Source organism: Apodemus sylvaticus, chromosome 8 (assembly GCF_947179515.1).
Source record: "Apodemus sylvaticus chromosome 8, mApoSyl1.1, whole genome shotgun sequence".
Classification (NCBI taxonomy): Eukaryota; Metazoa; Chordata; class Mammalia; order Rodentia; family Muridae; genus Apodemus; species Apodemus sylvaticus.
The window spans coordinates 93587748-93615747 of NC_067479.1; the positions used below are offsets into that span (position 1 = coordinate 93587748).

Consider the following 28000-nt stretch of genomic DNA (forward strand, 5'->3'; position numbering starts at 1 on the left):
GGGTGGGCGGGGTGCGAATGACTCGGGCCAGGGAGGACAGAAGCTCCAGCAGGCGCAGTGCGTGTCGAGCCCCGCGCACAGGTGGGTGCCGCAGGCCAGGTGGGGCGACCGCACCCGCGCCTGGAGCGGGACGGAGCAGCCCAGCCCGGCCCGAGGAAAGCACGCGACACTCCGGGGCCGCCAGTTAAAGTGCGTCGGGCGAGGATCGGCGGCCACCGCCTTCTCGGCGCTCCTGGCTGCGGTCTTTCGGCGACCGACCGTCCTGGCCCAGGTGCGGAGCTGTCCCGGGTGAGTAGCAAGCTTCGGATCCTGGGCTGGGTGGGTCGGGAGGAGGACCTGAAGTCTCCTTTACCCAGAAAGTCACAGAAAGAAAAGGGGGAGGGACTCGAGCCACCGAAACCTTCTGGGCTTCTTTGAGGGAACCAGCGACCAGGGACGGGAACTTACAGTTACAAGGTAATAGTGATAGGAATCTCCACCCCTGGCCTCTTAGGCTTTCTGGTTAAGCGTATTTCTATAGAATGAGGTCTGGCGGTTACATCTGGGGTCCCGAAGCTGGTGTCTCAGTACTGTGGGTTCCGAGCTGTGGTTCTGACATTTGGCAGTGCTGTTGACATCTACCAGACCCTCCACCACCTCACAGACCTTAATTCTGGGAAGCTGGGCCAGGGACCATCCTTCTGAGATGAAATGGCTTGAGAGGGGGATAGCCCAGGATCATTTGGGATTAGAGGAAGGGCTACAGAGCCTGGAATTCTGCTGCTTCAGCTCTTCCTGTATTGGTTAGCAGAGCTGGGATCACCAGACAGTGGAGTTGGAGGGAGCCCTCAGGCCAAAGTCCTGCTTGTCCCTGCTGAGAGGCTGGGTGGATTAAGCAGCTGAAGCTCTCCTGGGATACAGACTAAATTCATCAGTGGGACTCAGGTGAAGGCTCTGGTTTTGATTCACCTGGAAAAGGCCCAATCCCTACTTTCTGTGGGATTGCAAGGAATAGTTTCCTGAGAAATTGGTTCTGGTTCCTGACCTAGGAGATCGACAAAAGGGAGGTTGTAGCCCCACCCCCGCCTGGGACTGGGCCATCCTGGGCCCTCACTCAACCTCAGTTAGCTGTTCCGGCCCAGTGGTTCCTGGGAACAATACGCTTTCACAGCAGCCTTTCTGAATGGTAAACACTTGTTCACTACCAGGGTGCAAAGGTGCATGCTCTTGGCGAAGCTGAGCACGGTGACAGGGACATTCAAGGCCAGAGTGCCTGCCCTGGTGCAAAAGCAAAGTGGAGATGGCCTTGTTCCGCAGTTTCCATCTGAGAACTTTGTCCCACGGGGCTGAGGAGCCGGGCAGATGTTTAGATGGCAATCAGTCTTTGGTTTTGAAAAACAACCCGTGGGGCTGTGCACGGGGAGTAGGGGAGCACTCCCTCTCAGCAGAGCACTCACAGCTGATCACCAACACGTGTTCCTTCAGTGAGTAGCTGAGTGCCAACCCCTGGGCAGGTTTGGAGCTGCTCTGATAGAACACACCCTGCTTCAGTCAGCACTGGACAAAAAGGCAAGGGTTTCAGGACAGCATGAATAGAGAGGTCAGGCCCAGGGAGAGGTCTGCGAGTCAGCCTGCCGTTTCTTGGCCCCTGAGGCAGAAAGGCGGGTAGAAGGTGTTTCAGCTCTAGCTGGAAAGTTCTTGATGTCACCTGCACACAGAAACTGGAGTGACCTCACCTGACCTTGGCAAGGGGAGAATGGGACAGTCATAAGGAATTGGGTACTGGATTGGCTTGTTTTGAGAAATGGTCAGGGCAGCTCGCTGGGTTTCTTATTCCGGAGAAGAATCTGGTGGCAAAGGAGTGAGGAAGAGTCAGCTGAAGGTGTAGGAAGGGGTGGAAGATATGAGAGTTACCCAGGTAAGGATGCCAGGACAGCCTCCGCACAGCCTCCGCACCCCCTGCCTACCCGTCCTCCCAAGGCCAGTGATGAAAGGCTTAGAGATGACACTGCTCTGACTCTGGGTCAGAGGCATGTACCTGTGGCCCCTGGGCAGTAGAAGGAAATCTATGCAAGGCCCTGTAGCTACAGATGGGCTCAGCCCTGGGCAAAGGGGCTGTACCTGCCTGGCTTCAGGAATCTATCCTGCCACAAGTGTCCTCCTCACCCACAATGATCCTTGTTAATTGGACATTCAGCCTCTCAGATGACCAGCTGGAGTGGACCCGCTTGCCTAGATGCCTAAGCCTGGTCCCCAGAGGCAGGGCCACAGAAGTAAAGAGGGCTTAACTTCTTCTGGATGTACGGCGAGCCACCGCTCTCCTCTGAGCCTCAGTTTCCTTTCCTGTACTTCATAGTGAAGAGGTGTCTGTAATCTGAAGAAAGCAATCTTCAGAGAGTCTCCACATGTTGCCTGCAGCCATGCACTCTGTCTGCAAGGCTGCAAGAGCCACCAGACACAGCAAGCCCTCATGTCGGGGACTCCACGGCTGCTCACTAAATTCCAGCACGAATTGATAGATTAGCACGCATGAGTCCTTCCTCCAAGTGAGTCCTTCCTCCAAGGCCACGCCTAAGCCAGCAGCACAGCTGGGAAGATTGCTTTGGATTTCTTCCATCCTGTAGGATAAAGTCATAGTGTGGTCCAGAGCCTGGAGATGACTCTGTCCATCACCCAGACTTCCAGCAGGTCTGCGTGGCCACTGCAGCTGAGACTCCAAGCCTCCAGGTTTCCTCGCTCTGTGACTCACTTGCTATCACTTGCCCATGGCCAAAGCTCTTCTTGGTCTCTTGCTACCTCAGTTTCCCCATGCACCTGTAGTGTGGAACTGACATTACCTCTGTCACTCTAGCAGAGATGTCAGGAAACTCAGAAGAAACCAGAGTCAGAAAGCAAGTTGAAGGGTTTAAATTTGCTGCATAGATTTAGAGCAGGGGAGACAAGACAGTTAATTTTTTGTTTTATTCTAATGTCTCCATGTTCTCAAATGGAAAAATTCCCCTGAATCCATACACGAGCTTTGTTACTCTGCTGTACCCACCCGCCCGCCCGGAGAGAACAAGGCTATGAGGGTTGTTGACATACCCAGAGTCTAGCTTCCGCCCACACAGGTGGAATTTTCCACTTTGTTTTTTTGCAAATATTAATCAAGTCTCTGGGCGGTTAACAGTGAATTCATTGTCTTGAGGAGAGGGAGCCGGTTCTGGCGAATGCCAGCTGCCAGCCAGGGTTCTTTGGCCGGTCCTAGCTGGGATAGCAGCCACTGGAGCGTCCCTGCCTCTGGTGTTACCTCTGCCCTCTGTTCCACTCCAGCTGCCTGGACTCAGCCATGACTAATTTAATGCTATCTTTGAACCAGAAACCCCGAGAGTCACCCAGGATTTGCCAGTCCTTGATCTTGAGCCCGGGCAGAGAACTCCATATGGTCTCCATAAGCCACGCATGCGCCCCTGCATGCCAGTTAGAGATGAGGAGTGTGGGGGTGGTGAGAGCAGAGAGAGGCGGTTGAAGCCATGTGGCCACCTTAGGAATGTGACCACCTTAGGAAGAATGGTTAGAGCCCAGGGACTCCCCAGCCTGTCAGGACACATCTATATGGTTATTAAGAACAAGAAGGCTGCATAAAGACGTAAGTCTTCAACAAGCTTGAACCTAGAAAGGAAAACCCGTCTTAGGAGGCAGCTATGAAGGAGAAAACAGAACAGAAATGTTTGTGCTGGATTTGGAAAACCCGGGTTGCAACAAGAAATTGCATTAGAAAAGTTGAGATCTGAGACCTACTCTGTGGACCATGCGCTGTGCACAGACGTGTTCCACTACCCCATTTCTGCTGTAGAGGAACAAATAAAAAAAAAAGAAGGAAGGAAGGAAGGAAGGAAGGAAGGAAGGAAGGAAGGAAGGAAGGAAGGCAGGAAGGCGCCAGGGCCAGAGGGCACAGTCCTGAATAAGGTGTGGTCTGCTTGGTTATTGTCTCTTCTGAGTCTGCAGTTGCTCTGAAGAAGTCTTTATTGCTTGAGGGGACTACAGAGTGATCCAGGTCCTGGCTCACCCCGAGATAATGAGATAACAGCCTCACCCAGGGACAATGCCCTCCTCTTGGGTTGTTCTGCCCTGGTTGGTTCTGCTGTTGGTGGAATCCAGGGTAACTTAGTTCTCTGCCTTGGCCTTCTGGGGAACCAGATAGGCTAGGTAGACCGTCACTCATTTACATAACCCTGCAGGCCTGCAGGAGTGTAGCCTGAAGTAAACATGACACACACTTGAAGGCGGAGAAGCCTGGTTTTCATCCTGCCATTAACTGTCCTGTGAGCCCAAGGGGGTGTGAGGTCTTTGCAGTAAGAGTCGCCTCCACAGCACCTGCTGCCTTCTGCTGTTTGTTAATGAAGTGCTGGAAAGTCAGATATCTCTGATGGACAGAACCAACGGGCTTGGGGAGGCGCCAGCATTCAGGCTGCAGTCTCTAATAGGCTCAAACTTCCTGTGGCGAATTAGTAGATATTTAATTTCTCAGGGACCGATCTTAAAACACCCTGAAAATCAGCCCCAGTAACCAAGCAAGCCACACAGAGCCCTGTCCGTTGTGAGGCCCCTGAACCAGACACCTGGAAAAGTTTCTCAACTTTGCCTTCCTTCTGGACTTATCTTCCACAGAAAATCAGGATACTGTGCTGGCCGCCCCGGTGGAGACTGCACTGTGTTCTGTCACTTCTGACGTGAGGTAGGTGAGTGTTTGGTAATTGAGAAATTTTTCTAATTTGAAAAGACAGCTGCAGCAAAAGCATCTGCAGAAGGCCTCAGGCTCTGGGAAGAGTGAGCAGGGCCTGTTCAGTGCTGTACCTGGCCTCTCAGCTTGTCCTTCAGCCCGGACCAGGCCTCTGTCTCCCGCCCCGGCGTTTTCTGTCCCTCCCTTGTGGGTGATATTTGAGATTCTCAGTCAACTGTGGTTGAAATCCTCCCTGGTATGGAAATATGAGAGCATATGCAAATTTAGCTAGAGGGAACGGAGGTGGGACTCCTGGTCTGAGGCTCCTGCCCTCCTATTGCCTGTGGGTAACCTTTTTTTTTGTCACCCCCCCCCCACCCACCCCCTTTATTCTAGTCTTTATGAGCTTTTTACAAAACTCATACTCTGCAATGTAAATGTTATGTAAATCCAGTATTGAGGAAATAGAGACACATGAGCGGGGCTTTTTTTTTTTTCTGCCAGTTTTTATTTACTTGTGAAAGGTGTTCTTGAGCGTACCCCCCAAGACCACTGTCACATGTGACAGAAATGGTTTCTTATCCTTCTCAGATCTGAATTCTAGTCCCCAGGATGTAGTCGCATGGCCCGACATAAGCGTACATACCTCTTATTTCTCTCACAGACTGCAGATCCACTCCTCCCCTCCCACCCTACCCCACCGTACCCCCAACATTTTTTTAATTTGAGTTTAAGAAATACATGTGGTTTCCCCATATAGATTCTGTGCACAAATGACCCTCAAATGTCCTCTGTTTTCTCTATTTTCTGTGCTTGGTGGTCAGTGCATGGTGGGCATATCTGAAAAACTCGATGTCACTCCAGCTTAAGGGTTAATTAACATCACAGTGTTTTAGGCAGGGTATTTCCCAGGTGGCACTGCAGCCTTCCATTTTGACTCTATCCCCAGATGAGGAGAGGAGTCCTTTGCTTCCTGTCATCTCCTAGGCGTGATGTTGCCTTGGTGAGGGCCGAGCTGACCCTTACCCGCTTCTTTTCCTACTTCTGGTTCTGGGAACCCCTCATTCTTGGGACACTGCAGCAGCCACCGTAGGGAATGTGGCAACAGGGAGAATAGCGGCAGCGGTGAGGACATTGTTAGGACATGGTGAGGAGAGTTCAAGGGAAGGAGCTGTGGCGTCTGCGCAGACAGGGTCTGTGGAGTGGGCAGAAGTGGATGGGCATTAGCAGTCGGTGTTCCTCCATACCATGGTTTCCACGCCCAACCCTTCCTACTTTAGCGTGTTTTACTCTCTACCTGCTTCAGGCAGCTTTAGGCAATAAGGGAGGGATCGTTGCTGTTGGTAAATGAACCAGCCTCCGTCTCCATGTCAGTCCCTGCTGGGTACAGCTTGATAATTCAAGCCTGCCAGCCTTTCTGCTGCTCTGACACCTGTGCTGGGCCTGTCACACGAAGGGCCTTTCATTCCCTTGAAGAATCATTCATTTTCCTCTTGTTGTCCTGTTACTACACAAGAGCCCAGACACTGAGACCTACGCCTGCTTAGCTGGAGCCACCGTGCCTTGTCCCCATCTGCTCTGAGGTCCTCTGGACTGTTCGGTCCACCCATGTACAGCCCAGCCCAGCCCAGCCCAGCACAGCCCAGCCCAGCACAGCACAGCACAGCACCGCACCGCACCGCACCGCACCGCACCGCACTGCACCGCCCAGCCCAGCCCAGCACAGCACAGCACAGCACAGCACAGCAAAGCACAGCAAAGCACAGCACAGCACAGCACAGCATAGCACAGCACTGCACAGCCCTTCACAGCACAGCACAGCACAGCACAGCACAGCACACACAGCACAGCATAGCACAGCACTGCACAGCCCTTCACAGCACAGCACAGCCCAGCCCAGCCCAGCACAGCCCAGCACAGCACCGCATAGCCCAGCCCAGCCCAGCCCAGCCCAGCCCAGCCCAGCCCAGCCCAGCACAGCACAGCACAGCACAGCACAGCACAGCACAGCACAGCACAGCACAGCACAGCACAGCACAGCTCCTACTTGGAGTCCACCATCCTTGAGCCAACCTGAACAGCTTTCATCCTCTTCCTCGGGTCTCTTACCTCTGGGAGAGCATCCAGCAATAACCTTAGTGCATCCTATCTTCTTAATACACCTTGGGCAATTGGTGTCCCTGCATAAGACTTCAAAGGAAAGAGATGGCAAGTTAACCCCTCCATTCCCCCACCCCCAACAGGAGCAGCATATCCTTTGGTTTGTAGTATCATGGCTGCTTTTCTCACGACTGTGACCAAATTCCCAACAGAAACAGCTTTAGAGTGAAGAGGTTTATTTTGATTCATCTTCTGTTACGGTGGGAAGGCAGGATTGTTGAGTGGTCAGTTACCAGGTCCCAAAGCTTGTAGCTATGGTGGTGGGAAGGCAGGGTGGCTGAGTGGTCAGTTACCAGGTACCAGAGCTTGTAGCTATGGCTCTGTGCAAGATGCCAGCCAAGGATGCCATTAGGCAGAGTGGGCTGGGCTGTGACCTCAAGGTCCATATCTAGTAACCTATTGCCCCAGTCATGTCTCCCTATCCCAAAGGTTTCACAGCTCCCTAAGGCAGCTGCAGACCAAGTTTCAGACTCATGAGCCCAGCAAGGAGAGTTCACATTCACACTGGGAAAGGCAAGTGGACTTGTAGCCCATGCTAGCTCCCCAGGGCTCCCGACCTGTTGTTCTGCTTCTGATGATGACCACCATGGAGAGCAGCTAGAGTGTGGGGCGGGCACAGAGAGCAGATGCTTGAATACAGAGCCCAGTGTGTCGCCTGAACTGGAGCAGGTGCTATGGGAAGGAGATGGGAGATTGCGGCCGTCCATCCCTGGAGCCTCACGGCAGGGAGCACCTGCCTCTGAAGTCAACATGTAGGTGGCCAACTGGGGAGCACTCACTCAGGTCATGATTCAAGGGCAAGGCCCTGGGACATGTGGCATCATCCCTGGAGATTCCCAACTCTTAAGGGTTTTCTTGGCAGCCTCTGCTCCATATATGAAATAAGTGGGCGTGGACAATGAAAGCAGACACCGTTCAGAATGGCAAGAACAGACTTTATTGGTGTGAGAGGTTGGTGCTCCCAAACCCTGTGACTCTCTGTGGAAGGATATAAGGGAGTGAGAGAACAGGGTTAGGAATCAGTCTCTGCAGTGGAGAGCAGAAGGGAGAGGGCCCGGCTTCAGACCAAGTGGACTGTTTTTTGACACCTCCTGGCTCCAAGCTGTGTGGGAGGGCTTCTGGAACACACGGACAACAGGTTTCATTGAAGCCTTGGGCCCGTGTCACAGCCCCCATTTTGGGGTAGGGAATTTCCCTTATTCCATTTCATGCCATCCACAGTGGCTTCACCAACAGAACTGGAAAGGACTCTGCCTGTGCTACAGGGGACAAGAGGGCACGGCCTTGTTCTCCGTGTCTAGACATCCCTCTCCCAGAGGCTAAGTAATCACTATGTGGGGGGTGAGACTCTGCTGCAGATGTCTGCTGTTTGGCTGTGTAGAGAGAGAGTCTTAGGAAGAGAAATTTGAATTAAAGAGAATTATAGTCCTAGGTTGATGATATAAGAAAAGGACAGGAAATAGATTTTTGAAGAGAGTGCCTTATGTTTTGTTAACATTTAATTCTGCTCACTTGCCAAAGACATTTATTTATGTAGCCTACATAATCCGATCTCAAATTCTCCATGAACCCCACTGTCTCTTCTTCCTGAGGATTACTGACCTACGATAGCACACCCCACTGCAAAGCTTTTTAGTTAATGCTCAGGGCATGCAGTGAAGAGCATGCCTTAATAGCTTTGATCTGTGTGTGTCTAGGTAGCCATGGTCAGGTTATGATCTAGAACTTCCTGTGTGCCTACTGCCTGGTACTTCCTGTCTGTCATAGCACAGATGCGTAGGCTTGGCCCAGATGTCTCCGACTCCTGGGAACAATGGGCTACAGGCCATGTGCAGGTCCATCCTGGAGTGAGTGCACATCTGCAGCCAGTATTACAGTGTGCAGCCTCTAAGCTAGGCTCGGCATCTGGAAGGTGGAACTCAGCAAAGCTCTCAGTGGATGTGGTCAGTGTAGACGAAGGCTTGGTGAACGTGGTCAGTGTAGACGAAGGCTTGGTGGATGTGGTCAGTGTAGACGAAGGCTTGGTGGATGTGGTCAGTGTAGACGAAGGCTTGGTGGATGTGGTCAGTGTAGACGAAGGCTTGGTGGATGTGGTCAGTGTAGACGAAGGCTTGGTGGATGTGGTCAGTATAGAGGAAGGCTTGGTGAACATGGTCAGTGTAGACGAAGGCTTGGTGGATGTGGTCAGTGTAGACGAAGGCTTCTCTACAAAGCTGATATTCAAGTGAGGCCAGAGAACAGTGAGGAGTGATCCAGTTGAACAGAAACTGAGACAAGTACCTGTAGGAAAGAGCAATGCAAGCCAGGGTCGAGTTCGTGAACTTGGAACTAAGGAACAGCCCAGAGCGGGGTGGGATCAGACAGGCAGACCGAGACCAGCCTGGCAGGCTTAGGAACAACAGGGACTTTGGGGCCATTAGGAAGCTCTTTCTGGTGTTTTAGGGAGTTGGGTGGCCTGGCATGGAGGTAACAGTGAAATTCCTATTAGAACCACTAGTCTCTGCTCTGAGACTGGGACTCCAAGCTGGGCCGCCCCTGCACTTAACCCAGAAGCTCTATGGGTCTGGCGATGAGGTAGTGGTGCCTCCAGGCAGGATCTGCTGGGCGGTAGGGAAGCAGCCAAATCTTTGCCAACTCTTTGGCCTCCTTGGCTCTGGCATGGGTGCTTGGTGCCTCATGCCCACTGCATGTCCAGACTGTTACCTTCTGGCTGCCTCAGTCGGTAGGGACTGTGGTAGAGGTGGGTAATCCTCTGACTTGACATCTTGGGGCTTGCTTCTCTTTAGGTAGTAATTGTGAAGATCCTTGCCTCCTTTGCACAACTGGGGGACTTAATGGCATAGCCCATGCCCAGTAATCAGCACAGGCAAGCTGTGTTTCTGGTCAGTTTGATGCACAGTACGGTGTCCCTACCTGATGACGGAGAGCTTCTTCCTACTGGCACAAACCTACTCTCAGTTGGCACCCTCATCTGGGTCCTCTGGAAATTGCAAATCAAAGCCTGCACTAGAAGGCCAGGTGACAAAGTTCATTTGATCCACCCCAATCCCAGAAGTCAGTTCTGAGAATGACTCCCAGCCTGGCAGGGGTGACCATGGCCTCCCACATGGGTTTAGTTGCTACCCTGAGGATCTGTGCCCTAGGATCAGAGACAGGTACAAAGGCCTGGAACAGTGCTGGGGCTCACTGGGAAGTAACTTTTCTGGGCCTCGAAGCCTTTGAGTAGCTGAGCTCTAGACTCAGGTCTACCTGAATCTAAGGTTCTGGGGCCACACAGTCACTATTTAAATGGGTTCACGGGACCCTTTTGTATGGATGGACATACTTTTTAGTAAGCAGAACCCTGCTGGTAAGTTTTGAGGTTGCAGTTCCTTTGTGGCACTGATGACCCAGGATGGAGCCCCCCCAGTGCTTTCAGTCTAGCTGTTGAGCAATCCTGTCAAAGTCCTGGAAGTGAGGTGCCCGAGAGCAAGGACCTCAGGATCCCAGTGTGCCTGTTACCTCCTTCCTGGAAAGCTCAGAGCAGAATCCATATCTGTCAAGGAGCCCAAGTTCCTCAGGCTGAAACAGCTCCTATGCTTGGCTAGGCCGTGGGCGTGGCTCAGTGTGCTCAGCCTTCTTCTGAGCCAGCTCCTTTGGATGGCTGGAGACCTGGAGCTCTGGGGTCCATGGGTCTGACCCTAGCATAGTATGTGCTTATTATGTACCGGGAGAATATTAGGATGTGTGTGTGCGTATACACACACACACACACACACACACACACACACGACAAGGAGCCATTGGAGCCCTGTTCAAAAGGCCTTTCAGCTGGTTTCCAGTGGTCCAGCTGCACAGCTCCAAAGACAAATCATATCCCAAGTAAGAGACCCCTGAAATGGTGGGTAAACACTTGATTCTGGTTCCAGTTCCTTCATAACTTAACACCACCCCCAAATCGCCAGACGTGTGTGGCTGGTCACGGACTCAAAACCACAAGCGACCCCAATGTTCTCACCACGAAGCTGCACATGCTTTCTAATGCCCACCTTCAGTTGCCAGATGTGAAGTCTTAGGTCATGCTGCGGAGGGAGGCCTGTGATAGCAACTGCAACAGCAAAACAGCAGAGGGTAGTGGCCCTGGGTTTGGGATTCTCCATTTAATGTCCTCTCTGTATTTGATCTGGATACCACATCTAGACAGATCTGTGGCTCGCTCAGGACTAGACCCTAACTAACCTGACTTGGTGGCAAGGCTGTCCTGGTAGAGGAGTTGAGGACTTGGATGTGGTGGGGGATATGGTTCTGCGATGCCAGGGGCCAAGCAAAGGAAGGGAAGCTGAACCCTGAGAGGAACGCCTCTGTCTTCTTGTCTCCTCAGCAGGCCCATACCTCCTGGTGAAAGGCTCCTATAACTGTCCTTAGTTTCAGGCTTTAGTATTGGTTGCCTGGATTAGGAAAAGAAACCCAGCAGATGCAGATTGAAATCTGTGGGTGCATTTGCTGCTTAGAAAAGCTGCTGTTCTCAGGTCTGTTGGTTTGATTGATGGTTTGACTTAGCTGTTTGATGTCTTTATTGGCAGGCTTGGATTTGTACTCTACACCAGTCTGGAGCTGCCTTCCTTGGGCCAGTGGGCCCAGCAGTACCCTGAAATCTTTAGACCTTATTCATGCAAATAACAGCCACTTCACAGCACCCACCCACAGAACTTGTGGGGCTCTGGGTTTGTTTTATTTGTTTGGTTTTCTTTTGTTTTTGTTTGTTTGGTGAGGGATGGGGAGTGGCTATTTTAATCAGTTTTAAGTGTACTGTGTTACTGTACCACCAGCAGCCATTTCCACAGTTCTTCAGCTAACCAGACAGAGGCTTTGCCCCCATTAAACAGTTATTTCTCCCTGACCCTGCTAATGTTTAATCTAATTTCTCTGCCTACCTATCCTTTGGGTATCTGGCTTATTTCACTTATCATAATGGCTTCATGTTTCAGTTATGATTTAGCTTATATCAGATTCCATTCCTTTTTAAAAGATGAATAAGAATCCATTGTCTTTATGTACCACATTTTTTGTATCAATTCATCAAAATATGCTGGTCAACATCTTCCCACCGGGTTATTGTGATTAGTGCGGCCACAGCACCGGTGTGGCATTGCCAGGGGGAATGTACCTCTCATCCCTTCCTGGAATACCTACAGGGTAGGATTACTGGACCATGTAGTAACTCTTTAACTTTTTGAAAAACTTCCAGCTTATATCCCCCAGTGGCTAACATTTGACTCTTTCCCAGCCGTGGTCAAAGGTTGTTAACTTCTAGCCATCCTTGGCAACTCCTGTTATTTTCCATTGGTTTCCATTCCAGGCGTTCCGATGGGCACGAGCTAGTGTTTCTTTGGGGCTTTGTCACAATGACTGGTGGAGGCTCACGCATCTTTTTGTGCTGTATTACCATCTTCTTTAGAAAACCTGTCTATTTAAGAGCTCTTCTGTCTGCAGCCATCAGGGTTTTGCTGTTGTCAGGTTGCAGGACTTCTTTGTGCATCCTGGATCTTAGCGCCTTGATGGATGTGAGGCTGGCGGGGGCTTTCCATCCAGTAGGCTTGTCACTCCACTTGGATTTTGTTTTCTGAAACAGCATCTTACAATATAGCCCTGGGCCTCCACATAGATCAGGCTGGCCTCACACAATGACCTGTTTCCGCCATACCCAGCTTGTGTTTTCACTCTTGCTAGTGTCCTATGATGCGCAAAAGTATTGTTAACATTTTGCAGAACTGAAATTTATCTATTTTTCTTTTTTTAACCTGTAATGATGTTTGTTATCTGAGATGCTATTTCCAAATCTGATGTCATGAGGAGTTCTCCCATGTTTTTATCAGAGTTTTATAATTAATGTGTATGTGTGGTATATTCACATGTTCATGTCCATGTGTGTGCACATGTGTGTGGCTGTGCATGCATGAGGCCCGAGGTCAATATCAGGTGTCTTCTGTAACTGCATCTTATTTATTTATTTACACAGGCTACTCCAAACTCAAGAGATCTGCCCGCCCTCTACCTCCTGAGTGCTAGAACTAAGGGCAGGTGCTGCCATGGCTGACTCTAATTTTTGAGCTCTTACTGAACCTAGAGCTCCTCATTCAGCTGGGTGGGCTGGCCATCAAGTCCCAGGGACTCTCCTTCCATTTCTGCCTTCCCAGCAGGAGCTCATATGCACACAGTGCCACAGTGTGTGTGTGTGTGTGTGTGTGTGTGTGTGTGTGTGTGATTGTTTTGGCAAGAACTTTCAGTAGCGTGCTGCTTCTGTTCTTCATTGAGAAGCTTTCTTGCCATCAGTGTTGAGGGCAACCCTAAAGCTTACTAATGTCACGGCCTCTCTACGAGCCGGCTTTTGTCTTCATCAGTTTCCTCCATTGTTTCTCTCTATCTCTGCTCAGATCTCCAGTGTTTCCTTCCTTCTGCTAGCCCTGGTTTGGTTTGTCCTATTTTCTAGTTGTTCACAGGATAACGATCTTCCCTCTGTTTGAAGGTGCAGCCCCGAGTGGCCTGAAGACACCACTTTTACCAGGTTGCGTAAGTCGTGGTGTCTCCTGTGTTCTCCTTCATTTGTGTCACATATCTATAACTTCCTCTGCGATTTCTTCTCTGACACGCTGGGGTTCTAGAATCATTAGTTTCATACTTTTGTGAGTTTTCTTATGTACATTGATTCCTAGTTTTGTTCCACTTGTGGTCCAAATAGATTCCTGGTATGTTTTCTGTCTTAAAGATTTGTAATCTGTCCTGGAGTTTGGTTCATGTACACTTGAGGAAAAGCGTGTTTCTGTTGCTGGGTTTAGAGCTTTGTATATGTCTGTTATGTCTAATTGGCTTATGGTGGTTTTTCTTCTATTACCTTATTACTCTATCATTATTGGATTCCGAACATTGAAGTCTTCAGTTATTGTTCAACTCTTTTCCCTTCAAATCTGTCAGTTTTTGCTTCATAAATCCTAGAACTTTCATGTATATATGAATTGCATGCTTTAAAATTCATTCAGGTTACAGGCACCTGTGGTTTTCTTTCTATATTATGACTACACTTTTAGAATCTATCCTTACTGATCGGAGACACTGTCTCAGGTCCATCCACTGATCTGTGGGATTCCTCTTTCTCCTCCTCCTCTTTCTCTTCTTCCTCTTTCTCCTTCTCCTCTTTCTCCTCTTCCTCTTTCTCCTCCTCTTCTTCCTCTTCCTCTTCTTCCTCCTTCCATACCTCCTCCTCCTCTCCTTTCTCCTCCCCTCCTTTCCCCTTCCTCTTCTCCCCCTCCCTCTCCTTTCCCCTCTTTTTCCCCCTCTTTCCCTTCCTCCCCTCCCATCTTGTTTTACCCCTTCTCTCTCTTTTCTGAGACAGCTTCCATGTAGCCCATACTGGTCTTGAAATTGTGTCCTCCTGCCTCAGTCTCCCAGGCGCCAGAATAACAAACATATACCAACATGCCCAGAAGTGTGTGGTTTTCCACATGACTTTACTACACTACTTGTGCAGTCAGTCTGGCTGTCATCATAAGTGTACAGTGGAGTCTCACTTAGTTTCAGTTGTGGTTCACTGGGGGCATGCTCTCTACAGCATATCTTCAAATGCTTAAGAGCCAGATGTGAGCGTGTTCTCTGCTAAAGTGTCTGTCAACGTCTTTGACCCACTTGGTAATCTGGACGTTTGTTACATATACTTAGCAGTTTATGGTGTGTGTATTTTATGTGACAGTCCTTCATGTCAAGCGCAGTCAGGGGCTTGTCCTTTCTTTTTCTTGACAGTATCTTAGTAGACTCTTTTTTTTTTATTTTTATTTTTTTATTTTGATGAGTTCTGGTTTACCGGTGTTTAGCTTTGTGTTTAGTTTTTGCCTTTGGCACTCTATCTTAGAATTCATGGTCAGCCCCACATTGAGTGTTCGTGGTGTGCTCTTGGATTTATATATAGTGTTGTGTTTTAGACTTGGGCTTGTGATCCATTTTGAGCTTTGAAGATACGCCCAGGTCTAGCTTCTCTTGTGTGTTTCAGTGGCTCTGGCACCCTCTGTTGAAAAGGCCATTTCTGCTCCATTCTGCTGCCTTATTGATCTATTTACATGACTTTGCTTCTGAGCTCTGCTCTGCTGATGGTCGCCTGTTCCTTTGGCCATGAGGTGCTCCCAGTTCCTGTGCTTCCAGGAACAGGGAGCACCTATCGTTCAGATAGTGTCAGCCCCTTAGTACTCTTTAAACATTGTGTTGGCTTTTTTCAAGGTCTTTTGTGTCTGCATATAAATTTTGGATCAGGTTATCAATACTTGCAAATCTTGCTGGGGTACTTAATGGGATTGCATTGATTTATAAGTTAAATGGTAAAGAAGAAAGACAATATTGAATCTCCCTACTCAGTAATAAAGACTATCACCCTGTGCCTCTAGTTTTTTCTCTGATGATTTTTCTCTAGAGTTTGGAAGATGGTCACTTGCAAACGTGTTTGGATTTATTCCTTCTCATTTGTCACATTCAGTTCAGTGGAATTGTGTCTTCCCTTCGAGTGGCCCGTGCTCACTGCAGTCATATCAGAGTGTGACTGATACTTGTGCCCTGGCCTTGTCCCCTGAGGTCTCCCTGGAGCTGCTTGTTAGCTCCACTGACCTTTTCAGTCAGTTCTTTCAGATTTTCTACACAGATGATCATGCTGGCCAGAAGAGTTCATGTCTTTCTTCTCAACCTGAATGCTTTTTTGAGTTTCCCCTATTTGACTGCTGAGTTAGGCTGTGATGCCCAGTGTGATGCTGGAATTGGTGATAAACGGCATCTTTGCCTTGCTCCTGATTCTGGAGGGAAAGCTTCCGAGTTCCTTCCTCTATTGGGGTTTTGTAGATAACCTTTATCATGCTGGACAGTAGAAAGGTGCTTTTTAAAATTTTTGCCCAATGCTTTTTCTGTACCTCTTGTTTCTCCACCCTGTGATAATTGTCTTTGTTTCTTTCTCCCTTTCTTTTATTTTCCATGTTTTCAGATAGGGTGTCACTATGTCCAGCCTGAAATTTGCTATATGAACAAGACTGACTTTGAATTCACAGAGATCCACTTGCCTCTGCCTCAAAAGTACTGGGATTAAAGGTGAGTGTCAGTTTTAATGGTGTTTCAGAACAAAAACATCACATAATTACTTATATATTTTAAATCTGGTAGAAGGCATAAGAGGTTGCCAACTGAAAAAAATAAGCTTTTTTTATACCTCTAAATACTTCTAAATAGATCACCTACAATTATCTGCGAAGTTCAACCTGGTGGTAGTCCTGTCTGTTCATACTTGAAATGACAATTTGCAAAAATGGAAAATTAAGAGATTATTATTATTATTATTATTATTATTATTATTATTATATGATAGAGTGTAAGTTGGCCCTTGCTGGAGATACTCAGTGAGAACGGAGTCCTCTGGGTCTCAGGCAGTTCAGGTGTGCCTGTGCTGCCCCCCACTGGGTGGCGCTGCTGTGCTCTCCTCAGTGTTCCCTGGGTACTCTCTCTCCCAGAGCTGTCGCCCTGCCTCCGGGGTCATTTCTTCTTACCCAATCCTCGGGGACTCTGCTGTGCCCAACACCCTTTGCTTGTGGCATCAGGACTGGACTCCAGCTTCTCCTGCTGTTCTCAGGCCCTGCAGTGACTTCAGATCCTCTACTTCTGTCAGACCCTTTCTTCTCTGGATTAAGATGAAGGCTTCTGGACTTCAGTCAGAACATGAAGTACCTCATTTGCTATAATGTCCTCAGGACTCTTTTGTTTTAGAAGGCTTGGCTTTTTCTCTGTCACTGAGACTGCTAGAAAGTTCTTTATGACATTATCTTCTACACTTGTCTCTTTGGGTCCCTGGATAATTTTCTTCCTTTCCTGCTCTTCTCTTTTCTTTATTGTTACTAATTCTGCTGCTTTCTGAAGTCTCAGGGAAGGAGGAGGGAGGAAGAGGAAGAAGAGGGGGAGGGGGGAGGAGGAGGAGGAGGAAGAGGAGGGAGAACAGGGGATCTGGTACATATGCCTGTGTATATACACTTTCGCTCTTTTATAACTTTTTCTTTTTTTATACCTTTTCCTTTTCTTTATCTTTTCAAGTCTATCCGGTCTCTTTGAAGCTTCTGTTTGTTGTTAGTGACTTTAAGACATCAATGTCAGGGTCTCCTTCACCATCACTGTGGTCAGGTGTCTCTCTAGTCCACTTCAGTGTATGCCTCCGCCCACAGTCCCTCATCTCTGCTATTAGCTCCAAGGGGTGCCTCGATGGCCCTGAGACCTCAGCAGGAAGTGAACTTGAACTGATCCCCGGGAGACCAAGCAAGGGGCAGGCTCCCTCTGTGCAGGTGTGACCCCACTCGACATGTAATACACCTTACATTTTGAACCTGAGTACTGTCGTACCTGACTTCTGACCTTTGTGTCATCTTTGGCATGTCCTTCTCTGTCATTCACATTAGTGTTCTGTGTCTCCTCCCATTCCTTCTTTCTCTTCGCTTTCTTTAACTCCTGGTGGGGCCGCACGCGCGACCTTCAGGCCATTCTTGACCAGCTCTTCCCGTGCAAGCGGCCTGCCACCACGAGGTGCTTGCTCTTGGAGGTACCACTGCACGGATCCTTGTTTCCTCCCGTCACGTGATCTTTTCTCTTCTGCCAGCCACACTTTCTTGATATTGGGTTTGGACACTGGAAGAAAGTCCCTTTTTGCACATGAAATGGCTGAATGATTATCTCATTTTGGAGTCTGAGGTAGGGAAGCCAGTCTGTAGGTCTGTGAGGTACGTAAACAAACTCGGGGCTCCATGGACTGATTTTCAAGTGTGAAATATTTCAAATGATGAACATCCGGGGGTCAACCCCACTTGAATATGATACATAAGATTTTTTTTTTATGTAGAACTGGAATCAAAACACGAAAAACACTTTAAGCATGTGTGTGTGTGTGTGTGTGTGTGTGTGTGAGAGAGAGAGAGAGAGAGATGTACAAGACAGAATGTCACAGCATGTGTGTGTGTGTGTAGGTCAGAGGACAGCTTGTGGTGAGTAGTTCTCTCCTACCATGTTTTCTCCAAGGACTGAATACAGGTCATCATTTCATCTTGCCGGTAAAAAAAATTTCTAGATCTGAGTTACTAAAGTTTAATTGAGGGATTTTTCTTGCCTGACCACCTTCCCCTCCTACCCGCAGCTGTACTGGCCCTCTATAAGACCCATACCAGGATTCTTATTCATCTTTGTTCATAAGAGATACGGATCTATAGTTCTCTTTTCTTTGATGTTTTTGTCTGTCTGGTTTTGGTATTAGTGTGATGCTGGCGTTTAGAATGGGTACAGACATGTTCTCTCTGTTTCTTCTGACAGAGACTGGAGAGAATCAGCACGTGATCACCCTTCAGTATTTGAGAAGACTCCCAGCACCCATCTTTGTGGGTTTGCTACTTTGTTTTGGACTGTTGCTATTTACTAGTTATTTACTATGTGTATTGGCTTCTCCTAGTACCTTGCTTCTTCTCACAAACTGTGCGTTTTGGCACATTGTATCTTTAACGGAACTGATGTGTTTGTGTCCAGTTCTCCTGCTTGGACCCACCTTCCCACACTTGAACGAGCGTGGTGGTCTAAAAGCTCTCAAGTCCCCGTTCTTCTTCTCCTTCCCCCTTTCACGTCTCTCTCCACATTTTCATCTAGGAAAATCTCCTCCCCTAATCTTCAGTGTCACTGATTTCCTTCTGTTACATCCAATCAAAACTCCTTGGTCCTAGCACTGGGCTTTTTCTTGTATTTTTTTTGTTTTGTTTTGTTTTGTTTTGTTTTTTAAATCAGATCGATCATTTCAAAGTTTTCTATTGATGAGTCAGGTGTGAGGGTAGACAATGCCACAGTATAGACATGGAGGTCACATAGCAAGTTTAGGGAGCTGGGAACCCCCCCCCCTGCATATTTGAGGCAGCGTCTCTCTCGTTTCTGTCTTTCATGTCTCGATCTCTCATCTCACTGTAGGAGTGCTGGGATTATAGATGTGTGCCCTGTGCCTGCCTTTTTATTTACATGGTCCTAGTGACTACACGGGTCACCAGGCTTATGATGTAAGGGCCTTTGTCCTCAGAGCCATCTTTACAGACAGTTCCTTGAAAGTCTCTTCAACACGTCCATTTGTCAACTAAGTCATTTCTATTAGCTGTGATCTTGACTTTGAGTAATATCTTTGCTTAGTGGTTCTCACACCTTGGGGTCTGTAGCATGCTTTCTCTCTTGGTAAAGAGTGTATTTGGGTGTTTCCAAATTGTTATAGAATACTGATTTGTGTGTAGCAGTCTAAGGGAGACGAGTAAGTGGTGTCCTCATTGAAACGATGTAACTGACATGGCCGCCCATTTTGGGGAAGATGAGTCCATCCCCTGGGGCCTGGAGCTGAGGGTGGGGAACTCTCTGCACAATTCTTGATCCAGAAAGCTCTGCCATTTTTTGTCACAAAGGTGTAGGCCTTCCTCTGTCCCCTCCCTCTGCTTCCAGGAAGGCCCTGGTTACCTGCTACAGGACTGAGGGAGAGCTGTGGGATTTGTCATGATCTGTACCGGGCAGGCCAAAGTTGACAAGGGACTTTCCAGCCCTTTTACTTGAGCTTCAGTGTAGACTGGCGGCTGTCGCTGGGGTTGCGGGGCTCAGCTGATGCTCTTGTCACCAGGAGTTCAGTGGCACACTTAGGCTCTTCTCCACCTTTGCACCAAGCATGTGGGGCATAGGCGAGAGAAGACCCATCAGAAGTCATTGGCATATCTATACATGTAACATCGCAAGGACTGAGCGGGTGCTATTTCCAGACACACATATATTTACACGTAACAACCACTGAAGAAAAAGAGGCTGTGACTTTGAAAGAGAGCAAGATGGGGGTACACGGGAGGCGTGGAGGGAGGAAAGGGAAGGATTTCAAAGCCAAACCAACATTGTTTTAGGCCACTGCCATTTCTCTGCTAAAGCTATGGTTTTCTAAGATGACCTGTTGTCCTGGTGCATCCTGGGATCTCTCAGGCTGTGATGGCCACTGTCTTCATCCCTCAGACTTCTTTATCCCTTTCCATCTGGAGAGCTTTTCTATTTTTTTCCTGTGTATTCCTGTAATAAAGTGCCACGTCTGGCCTGCGGTAAGGAGAACAGCCCTCTGTCTGTCTATGGCTATGTCAGGGAAGTTGGCCTGGGAACCCCCCAAGCCTGTGGAGGGGCCTCCCCTCTTCCCTAGCCCCCATTCTGGACTACCATCTCCGTAATAAAATGCCTACTTCAGGTTCTATCTCCCCAGGGCGACGGCTGCCATGCGCAATGGTCTTGCCCAAGCTAGGCAGGTCCTTGGCTCTATCTGCGGGACCAACTGGCTCCAGATGCTTCTGTATATGCAGTGGAGTTGTGAGTCTTAAAGCCATTTTTTTTCCTGTTCTAGGAAGAGACTCAACTCCTGTCCGTGGCTAGAGGAACTGGGCTGGAAGCATGTGGCAGGTCCTTCGAGGCTGGAGGACAGGATGTCGGGGCCCACGTGGAGCCCTGGCATGGCAGCCACGCCCCCCTTGCAGCCGCACCGTTGCCAGCGCAGCCTCTGTAGACGAGGATGAGTACACCTTTGTGGTGGTGGGCGCAGGCTCTGCTGGCTGTGTGCTGGCCAGTCGGCTCACTGAGGACCCAAATCATCGGGTGCTGCTGCTGGAGGCAGGGCCCAAGGACTTGTTGCTGGGGAGCAAGCGGCTTCAGTGGAAGATCCACATGCCGGCTGCCCTTGTGGCCAACCTATGCGACGACAAATATAACTGGTACTATCACACTGAGCCGCAGCCCGGCATGGATGGCCGCGTACTGTACTGGCCACGAGGCCGGGTCTGGGGGGGCTCCTCATCCCTCAATGCCATGGTCTACATCCGAGGACACGCCGAGGACTATAACCGCTGGCACCAGGAAGGTGCCGAGGGCTGGGACTACGCGCACTGCCTGCCTTACTTCCGCAAGGCGCAGAGACATGAGCTGGGTGCCAATATGTACCGCGGTGGGGACGGCCCACTGCGTGTGTCTCGGGGCAAGACCAACCACCCGCTTCACCAGGCCTTCCTGCAGGCAGCACAACAGGCTGGCTACCCCTTCACTGAAGACATGAATGGCTTCCAACAGGAAGGCTTCGGCTGGATGGACATGACCATTCACCAAGGTACTGATTTTAAATATTATTTAATGGAGAAGAGTACACTGTAGCTCTCTTTAGACACATCAGAAGAGGGCGTCAGATCTCATTACAGATGTTTGTGAGCCACCATGTGGTTGCTGGGAATTGAACTCAGGACCTCTGGAAGAGCAGTCAGTGCTCTTAACCCCTGAGCCATCTCTCCAGCCCCCAAAGAACCAATTTTTAATTCTCCCCACCTCTAATTATAGTCATTCTTCCAAAAGAATAAGTATCCAAAAAAGCATGGTGTTTGGTGAGAGGGAGATACTATATATTCCCCTCAGGTCTCACAGGACACAGCCCAACTACTTGGGCATTCACTGTGCCTCTGGGCCATGCGGCACAGCAGAGGTGACTGTAGAGTCCCCACGGGCCTGCCCAGCTATAGGGCAGCCAAACCCTATAGCCACAGAGCTAGGAAGCTGAGAGAGGTAGGGACTTCAGTCCTGTGGTGTGGCCAGGGAAAACAGTGGCCTGACCAAGGATAGGGGTTGTGGGGAGGGGCTCTGGAAGAGTGAAGGAACAGCTCTGTGTAATGAATGACCCGTGGCGTTATAGAGACATGCAGATGAACAAGTTGAGGCAGAAAGAGACAGCAAGACCATCGTGTGCCAGTTATCACCTCTATGGATGCCAGTAGACACTGAGAGGGTAATATGAGCTCTTGCTCACGGACGGCTAGAGCAAATCAGAGGGCTCTCAATAGCCTGGACTGCAGGGTAGGATAGCCAGGTCACAGATACAGCTTTGAAGGCAGGCCTTGCGTTGTCAAGGGCAGGATAGATTTGCTTTCCCCAGCAGGCTCCTCCCTGCCCAGGGATGAGGGGAAGGGCAGCAGGCCACACCTGATCTTGGCTCCATCCCGCAGGGAAGCGCTGGAGCACAGCCTGCGCCTACTTGCACCCAGCGCTGAGCCGCCCCAACCTCAGGGCCGAGGTCCAGACCCTTGTAAGCAGAGTGCTGTTTGAGGGCACCCGCGCGGTGGGTGTGGAGTACATCAAGAACGGCCAGAGCCACAAGGTGAGTTGACTCCTGTGGAAGGGAGGGAGACTTAAGAGGGCAGGAAGGGGCAAGCAGCAAGCTGGCAATCCTGACAGGCTTGCTCCTGTCCCCCAGCCACGCGCTCCTGTCCCTAGGATGAGTTAACAGCTAGTAGCAGTGACAGGATTATCCCTGCGGTTTCACAGGACGTAGAGGTCAGAAGACCCCAACTCCTGCCACCGGCAGACTTCATGGTCCCTAGAGCCTCCGTAAGCCTCTGCTGTCACATCTCCCCCGCGAGAGCCCTCTAGTGCATGGTTTCAGGGTTCTGGCCTGCCAGAAAGCATTAGATCAGCCCTAGAAGTTTAAAAACCCACAAATGGAATCATACTGTGCTTTTCTTGAAGACTCAGCGGTATGTCAGAGACGGCCTTCCCCCGTGTTCCCGTCTCGGGAGGTCCGGTTATCTGTGCACTCGCTTCAGATCACTCGAGTGTACGCTATCATCTCACTTGAGCTCTACCCGCCCGTTCCTAAGGCCCCGTTACTGTTACAGCTGTTCCTGAGAGTCACCCATGGGGACTCTGCACAGATGGCTTTTAAGTAGCCGCCGGCCAGCTCCCTCCTCTCTCCTCTGTCTAGGACCTGGGAGCAGATTCTCCACAGTGGTGTAATTTCCCAAGGCCACAGTCCCATGGCAATGGCTGGAACTGGGTGCCTCTGCACGAGGCAGTAGAACAGCTGGCTTTTCAGGAAGTGTGATTGGTCGAGCTCTGCCTCTTCCAGGCTTACGCCAGCAGGGAGGTGATCCTGAGCGGGGGCGCCATCAACTCTCCGCAGCTGCTCATGCTCTCTGGCATTGGCAACGCAGATGACCTTGGGAAGCTGGGCATCCCTGTGGTGTGCCATTTGCCCGGTGAGTCTGACTGTTGGAAGGTAGCTCTGTAGAACCTAGCAGCTTGTAGCTTGAAGTGGGTGTGGGGGAGGCACTTCTTGAAGGTGTCACATCCATTCTTTCTGTAAATCTGAGAGCATCTGGGTCTCACTGGATACTCCTATCCCTGGACCCTGGGCCTTTATGTTATTTTCCTTCACCCTTCCTTAGTTAGCTTCTGTACCCTTTGGGAGAGCATTCTGTAACAGGAGTGGGGTTGAGATTACCACCAGGACGGGTCTGTGGTGTGAGAGGTCTATCCTCAAGGTTTACTAGCTGCTCTAAGCACAAATGAGGCCAGCTCAGGGCTCCAGAGCCACTGTTCAGGTGAAGATCCAAGTTTCGTCTTAGAAATGGTGTGTTGTGTCCTTAGGGGCTGGCCTTTCATGGGGAGCTTTCCTTGAGAGGCCTATGGAAGCGGTCTGGGCCTTGACTGCCCAGTGTGCCCTTGAGTATGAATGATCTTGAGTAGTGTCTGTGTAGACTGCTGGGACTGCTGCTTCCTTCAACAAACTGGGGGAGACGATGGAGCTGACAAGCGTCAATATCACACACATACACACATGCTTACCAAGCACGGAACCTGTTGTCATTGTGGTTCCTGTCCTTGGAGGGTGCTGCTGAGGAGGGCTGATCAAGGGCACCTGAGTGACTGCTGTAGAGAGAGTGACAGAGAGGGTAGTTTTTGCAGCAGTAGAGAAAGAGCCAGACTTGTCTAAGGGAGCAGAAGTAGTATCTCAGGGAAACAACTTCCAAACTGGGGCCAGGGCAGGCAGGCTTAAAAGACAAGTAGACTAAAGAGAAACGTCCAAAGCCAGGGGTTCACCCCTGGGTCCGCCATTTTTTCTAACCACCCCTTCCCGTGCCAGGAGTTGGTCAGAACCTGCAGGACCACCTGGAGATCTACATTCAGCAAGCATGCACACAGCCCATCACCCTCCACTCTGCCCAGAAGCCCCTGCGGAAGGTCTGCATCGGTCTGGAGTGGCTCTGGAGGTTCACAGGTGGGTCTGCCTCCCGGTGACCTTGGTGGCTAGGGTCTGAGGGCTGAAGAGCCAAGACAGGCCTCAGGTTGCTGGGTGTCAAGCCAGATGACAACGCAAGCCAATTCTCCAGTCTGTGAGGTGGGGACACAAGGCCCTGTCTGGCAGGTCTCTGCAAGGGGACAAGAGGCATGCGTCGAGGGACTGAGCACAGGACCTTGCTCAAGGTGACACCCACTGAGCAGCAAGGCAAAGGGCTCATAAAACAGGTGGCCTTGGCAGACTGAAGCCACTCACTTCTTCAAAGTTGTGCCTGGGCAAAGGATGTTATGGGCAAACCTGATGCCAAGGCCCAAGCCCAGGAAGATAGACATGGGGGAGAAGAGGGACACAGGGCAGAGCTGGGCTACCCGCCGTACCTTGACCAGCAGTTCTGCCTTGTCCTCATGTGACCTTAGGGGATGGAGCCACAGCCCATCTTGAGACCGGAGGGTTCATCCGCAGCCGGCCTGGGGTCCCCCACCCGGATATCCAGTTTCACTTCCTGCCGTCACAAGTGATTGATCATGGACGGAAGCCCACCCAGCAGGATGCTTACCAGGTATACAGATAGCCATGGCCAGAGACTCTGCCCCCATGCTCCAGTATTAGAATAGATGTTTATGGTATTATCTGTCCTACTGTGTAGACCTCCATTTAGTACTCTCCCCACAATGGTTACTATCTGACTGGAAGAGGAAAGGGAGCCTAAACCTCACTCACCTCAGGGAGAGAGTCCAGGGGTCGGTCCACAGGATATGTAGAGGACAGGATCTGTTACAGTGACAACAGGCAAAACTACCTCAGCCCGGGGATCATCCCATGAAAGTTTCAGATGAAGGAGTAAGGGTTAGACAGGATGGAGGGCTGAATCCTAAAGGCTGAGTACACTCACACACACACACACACACACACACACACACACGCAACCTGGGGCTTCTCTACATTTCTGAGTTGTAGCTAATGGAGATTACTGTGAACTGTTTTACCTCTGAACCTTCTTAGGTACACGTGGGAACCATGAGGGGCACTAGTGTGGGCTGGCTGAAACTGAGAAGCGCCAACCCTCGGGACCACCCTGTGATCCATCCCAACTACCTGTCAACAGGTAACACGGAAGCTGCACTTGTGTCCCCTGGGCCTGCCATAGAGTCAGGGAACGTTCATTGGGTCCCCGTTTGTCCTGAATCCTGACTCTGGATCCTAGTGCCTCACACTGGGGTTGCCCTCAGTTCCAGGTCACACAAGGAATCCTGGGCCTCACTGTACAGCAGGAGGTACCACTTTCAAACCTGTCTGTAGGAGGAACAGCTGCCAGGCCTGTGCATACCGCCCGCCTGGACTTCCCTGCCCAAGAGCATGCTGGATTCCCAAGCCTGCCTCTTTGTATGCACCACAGAGATTCATACCTCATGAGCAAGGTTTTACCTCCCATGCCCACAACATGGCCTACGGAGATGCCAGACCTCAGACACAAACCTGGTGCTGTTTGTCTAGGATACTTGGTTTCCAGTGACCATAGCTTGGTTCTCCACGTCCCTGATCTTTGTCCCCTGGTTTGGCCAGCAGAGTAAGAGAAGGGGTCTTCACTTATTTCTCCTCCACAGAATCCGACGTCGAGGACTTCCGTCAGTGTGTGAGGCTGACTCGAGAAATTTTCGCTCAGGAAGCCTTCGCTCCCTTTCGGGGGGAAGAGCTGCAGCCCGGAAGCCATGTCCAGTCAGACAAAGAGATAGATGCCTTTGTGCGGGCAAAAGCAGACAGTGCTTACCACCCCTCCTGCACCTGCAAGATGGGCCAGCCCTCTGACCCCACTGCCGTGGTTGACCTGCAAACCAGGGTCATCGGGGTAGAAAACCTCAGAGTCGTGGATGCCTCCATCATGCCCAGTGTGGTCAGTGGCAACCTGAATGCTCCCACGATAATGATTGCAGAGAAAGCAGCGGACATTATTAAGGGATACCCTGCACTCTGGGACAAGAATGTTCCTGTCTATGAGCCCCAGACTCTGGACACCCAGCGTTAAGACAGACAGCCATTACCTGAGGATGACAGAGGAACTCATGCCAAGCCAAGAGATCCAAAGAGAACAGCCCTGCCCTAGATATTTATGAAGCAGTATAGAAACTTGAAACCCAGATACCCCTAGTCTCGGTTCAGACCTTCATGGTGTCTGAGGCAACGAGGCCATGGTAGCCAGTGAGGCAAGTCCCTTTTCCCAGTATCTCTCTGAGAGCCCTTCACCAAAAGGTTAGCGAGCAAGCTGGGGCTTCCTCCTGACCTCCTGGGGTTAGCAGTTAGGGTAGCTAACTCCTGACATGATGGTTTTCTCTTCCATCTCCAGCTCCGAGTTCTGCTCTCAGGAGTGGGATGACCCTTTCCCTAGTCTCCCACTTGAGGCCATCTCTGCAGAGTCAGGGTAGTTGGACTGGACTGGGCTCTCCAAGGAAGCTTTAGCTGAAGCCAGGCAGCAGCAGCTCAGCAGGGCTGGTTACCTGAGCTCATGGCCCTGGTTAGAGGGAAAGACAGTGGCTAGCGGACCCCGTACCCCCTCTGCACTTCACTCCTGCCCTGATAAAAACCTGGAGAGTGGGGAGCAGGGGGGAGGGCTCAGGTGACTGCACCACTCGTGCCTACCTCCCTGGTTCTCGTCTTATGAAACCGTCCAGATGAGAAGCTTGCAGGACGTTGTTCAAGAAAAGGCCTTACTGCCAAAGATGTCATTGTTTAACCCTTACCACAAAATATAGAATATTTTGGCAGGAATATAGATCCACTCCCACAAGCCAGTCACTACTACCTCATGCCAGGGACATGAGCCTACGAGGACCTTTCATGGTGGCCCTGGAAGTGGCCCGGGCATCAGAGCTACTTCTGCAGACAAGGCTGACTGTTTCTTATTCTCTACACATGGGAACAGCGAGCCTGGCACCAAGGCTAACGGAGACCAGCAAAGACTTTGGAGTGAGAGATAAACCAGCCAGTATCGGAGTCTTGGGTCAGGGGAGCAGATACCAGCAGCTCTTTGATCTGGAAATTCCTCATAATTTCGATGTAATCGGTAACTTATTTTTGAACCAAGATGCCTCATCCTGACTTTTCTTACAAGACAATGAGGACCAAATGCATTTTAGGTTCGTTTTTCTGAAGATATCCAAAGCTGCCATCTGAAGTGGGGGAAGAAACGGGTCACTATATAGAAATCACATTGCTGAGAGAAGAAGGGAGGGGAAATATTAGGATTCCAGGCTCCCCTAGGACTGACCGGCATGAGCTGCCTTCTGGACTTTGGAGTCTGAGAAGACCCTTCAAAGGGTTCAAAGAAAAATTATAAACCATCACTTTTGCTTTGAAAACTAGGCTGCTCTCGGTTCATCTTACCTGCTCCTTGCCTCTTGTGTTTTCCTGTTCCAAAAGAAGGTCAAGAAAATCCTAGGTCTGCCAAGAGAACCTTCTAGGGCAGGTGTCAGATGGCCGTCATCCGTAGCATCCTTAGCAGCACAGGTACCACCCCTGGGAAGGCCATGTTCTTCTCTCAGGCCTGGTTTAGAACAAGAGAAGATAAACCCTGGCGGCTCCACAGCCACATCCAGGCCTTTCTCTCACTTCGGCATAGGAAGGCCGGCTTCACATATAGACATGATTTAGCCACATAAGGAAATGAGTTTCTAGAGACAAGATGAGAATGTTACCTGCCCAGAACTTACAGATGGTGTCGGGATAGAACATGTGGTTCAGAGGGATCCTCACTGAAGCCCTGATGGCTGCTCCTGTTTCCAGCCCAAACAGAACAGATGGACGTGCAGGAGAGCCCCCCCTCCTGCAGCGCTGAATCCAAATGCCGGGGCTGTCGGCTGTCGGGAAGTCCCAGTGCCGCCATGAGGGAGCCAGGGCGGTAGACGGTGCAGTCCTGCTTCAGCTATAAAGTGAGGTGCACATAGGCGGTTAGACTGAGTTTCATGGGGAACTGGACATGCTTAGTTAAGTAGGCTCCTTGGCAAAGAGCCTGTAATACCCCAAACATGGAAGCC

General features: G+C 50.3%; 1 protein-coding gene across 5 annotated transcripts; it reads left to right on the plus strand.

Annotated features, from left to right (window-relative positions):
• Nucleotides 1-203: 203 nt before the first annotated feature.
• Nucleotides 204-27907, plus strand: Chdh (choline dehydrogenase). 5 transcript variants are annotated; one of them, XM_052189978.1, is made up of 10 exons: nt 204-288; nt 4630-4696; nt 15834-15937; nt 20265-21017; nt 21901-22052; nt 22800-22929; nt 23817-23951; nt 24389-24531; nt 24975-25077; nt 25577-27907. In XM_052189978.1, the coding sequence occupies exons 4-10, from the start codon at nt 20312-20314 to the stop codon at nt 25993-25995; spliced, it is 1788 nt and encodes a 595-aa protein (XP_052045938.1). In that variant the 5' UTR covers nt 204-288; nt 4630-4696; nt 15834-15937; nt 20265-20311; the 3' UTR covers nt 25996-27907. The 5 variants fall into 5 exon arrangements, with proteins under 5 accessions (XP_052045938.1, XP_052045940.1, XP_052045936.1 ...); XM_052189980.1 differs by lacking the exon at nt 204-288 and having other exon boundaries at nt 4370-4700; XM_052189976.1 differs by lacking the exon at nt 204-288 and having other exon boundaries at nt 4370-4696.
• Nucleotides 27908-28000: the final 93 nt, after the last annotated feature.